The sequence below is a fragment of the Anarrhichthys ocellatus genome, unplaced genomic scaffold (genome assembly GCF_004355925.1).
Source record: "Anarrhichthys ocellatus isolate YVR2014 unplaced genomic scaffold, GSC_Weel_1.0 scaffold52, whole genome shotgun sequence".
Taxonomy (NCBI): Eukaryota; Metazoa; Chordata; class Actinopteri; order Perciformes; family Anarhichadidae; genus Anarrhichthys; species Anarrhichthys ocellatus.
Window position 1 is genome coordinate 1141572 of NW_022280082.1, and position 2380 is coordinate 1143951.

The 2380-nt window shown below is 42.3% G+C and overlaps 1 protein-coding gene across 2 annotated transcripts in view; it reads right to left on the minus strand.

Moving 5' to 3' along the window:
* Nucleotides 1–231: 231 nt before the first annotated feature.
* The window catches only part of rps6kc1 (ribosomal protein S6 kinase polypeptide 1), a 27554-nt gene continuing 25405 nt past the window's right edge, over nt 232–2380 (minus strand). For both annotated transcript variants that reach the window (XM_031870338.1, XM_031870336.1), the window contains one exon: nt 232–2204. In XM_031870338.1, coding sequence (XP_031726198.1) covers nt 2103–2204 — 102 coding nt within the window. In that variant the 3' untranslated portion in view covers nt 232–2102. The remainder of the gene's footprint in view (nt 2205–2380) is intronic.

Genomic DNA, 2380 nt, shown 5'->3' on the forward strand with positions numbered 1-2380 from the left:
GCACCCAAAGGTCCCATGTGCATCAATGGGTGCTTGGGATGTACCATGTGTGTGTGCGCGTGCCTTTGTGCTGGCTCATATTACCGTCACAGTGACACTCAGCGGGAGTGACAGCGGCTTTCTAGGAGTATCATCGGTCCTGCTGATAAGAGGAGCTGTAGCCTCAGAACAAACACACTCCCAGCTCTCGACACGTAACCGCTGAATCAATAAAGGAAGCATCACTAGATGTTGTCATCCAGGTATGTTTATTGTTATCAAGAGTGCACTGACAGACCAGTACCGACATACAACACAGACTGAGAAAAGGAAAACTGAAGTGTGATTAAAGGGTTAACATGTGGAATATGGCCCTGGAAATTTACACTATGCAGTGCAGCATCTACAGTGGAGTGATTAACTGTGTATTGTTAAAAGAAATGTATCATGAGGCATTTGATTATATGCTCCAATAAATCTCAAAAGTCTTCTTTGATCATACAGGAAGTGATATATTGCATGTAATGTAACCATGGGAATGTTTACCATATAATGTATGTCATTGTAGATATTACAAAATCAGCATTAAGATCCGTGTTGCAAGTCGGAAAATTTAAATAAAACACCTAATCAAATAAAAAGGATTTGATTGATGAGGCAGTAAGTGATTGACACGTTGGACATGATCAAGGCTTTGAGACCTGGGTGTACCTTTCACTCAGCACAACATCCTTTAAAAAGGTGTATTTACAAGACGCACATAATTTATTGTTTGATAGAACTTTCATAGCACGACATGTATTACGACAATTATATTCTTCCATGCAAAAAAAAAAAAAAAGTAGTGAACAGTAACAGAGTTTCCTCCGTCATTCATAAAAACTACAATTTGTAAAAGGGCTGGTTTGAAATGTGTGGTTCACGCCTCATCCTTCATCATTTCTCACTGACCTCACGGGCCTGTCTACGGAGGGAGAGGGCGTTAGACGGACACTTTTGCCAGCTAAAATCTATTAAATAATTTAATCTTCTTTTAACTAAATACTTCACTCAACAACAAAACCATCTCCTACCTGAAAATATTGTGTTTATCCATCTTGTAGTGTCCAACCTGTCCCGACCACACCTAATCTCAATGGGCTCAGAATGGAGTAATGAATAGGTTATAGGCGGCAACAAACTGAGCGTATTGCACTTGTGTTTTTAGGAAAGCTGACTGAAAGGTACAACGTACGAGATTGGGAGCATTTCCAGTGCCTCTCAACAAGGCGAAGGCCGAGCCGGCTAGCAGCTAACAGTGCTAGAAGCTAACAGTGCTAACAGCGCAAACAGTGTTTACCTGAGGGTGGAACCAAAGGGTGGGTGCTACGCTTCCGCGATGATGCAATTGGTCGGGACAGTGTTATGTAACTACCGTATGAGCGCAGTGCAGAGCGGCGGCCATGAACTAGCCATCGGGGCACTCTCACATGCGCTAACATGCACGTGCAGCCGGCCCGGCTGTGTCAACAAAGAGCGGAGAAACTCTTGATTACGACACACACAGAGGGAGAGCGACTCCATTCTCTGCTCAGGCAGACATTACTCCACCTTATCTTTAATAGATAATAGTTGTTTGCTGCTCTAATACTGCTCTGAATAGAAATGTTTGCAGCGTTAAGTCTGTGAATTTGAATGGTGAACCTAAACAACTGAATAAATGCAGTGTAAACACAAAAAATGTCACCTTTCACTTATGTCATTTTGACTTACCGCTACTGTACGAGTGTAAAAGCAACAATGTCGTAGTGGATCATCACTCTGTACCAGCACTTATTGTATAAATTATTGCACCACACATGTTGTTAAGTGTTCCCTGCACCAAAAAGGTTACACAGTAAACCCTCCATGAGATAAAGAAATTAGCAATTTACAGGGAAAGTAATACTGCTTCTTGGCAAATTCCGTATAAAAAAAAAACAACATGGGGACCGAATGGCCATACATAAAATGTGAGATGCGTGCAGAAATGCATAATCTGAATTTACTGTCCATTTGTGTTTCCAGTCTGAAAGGAATTCATTCAGGACAGCCGGTCTCCCAGCATGCAGCTCTGGTTTCCGCAGTCCCACAATGCACAGCGTCTACTTGGGCCAGTCCACTCTGGCAAAGAAAGGGTGGGATTTGATATCATCCACGCCTCCCACACCTGCCCCCAGTCTCTCCACTGGGTTGTACTGGAGCAGCTGCAGACAAAACGGAGACCATAAGAGGCATTCATAATTCAGTACAAGTAGCAATAAGTGATGCCATAGTTTCCGCATGTCCACTAACGATATTAATATACATTTAAAGATAACCAGTGCTGAGGATTAGCAATTAGCTTCAAGATATAAGCATGGAGAAAGCTCTGTTATTTATA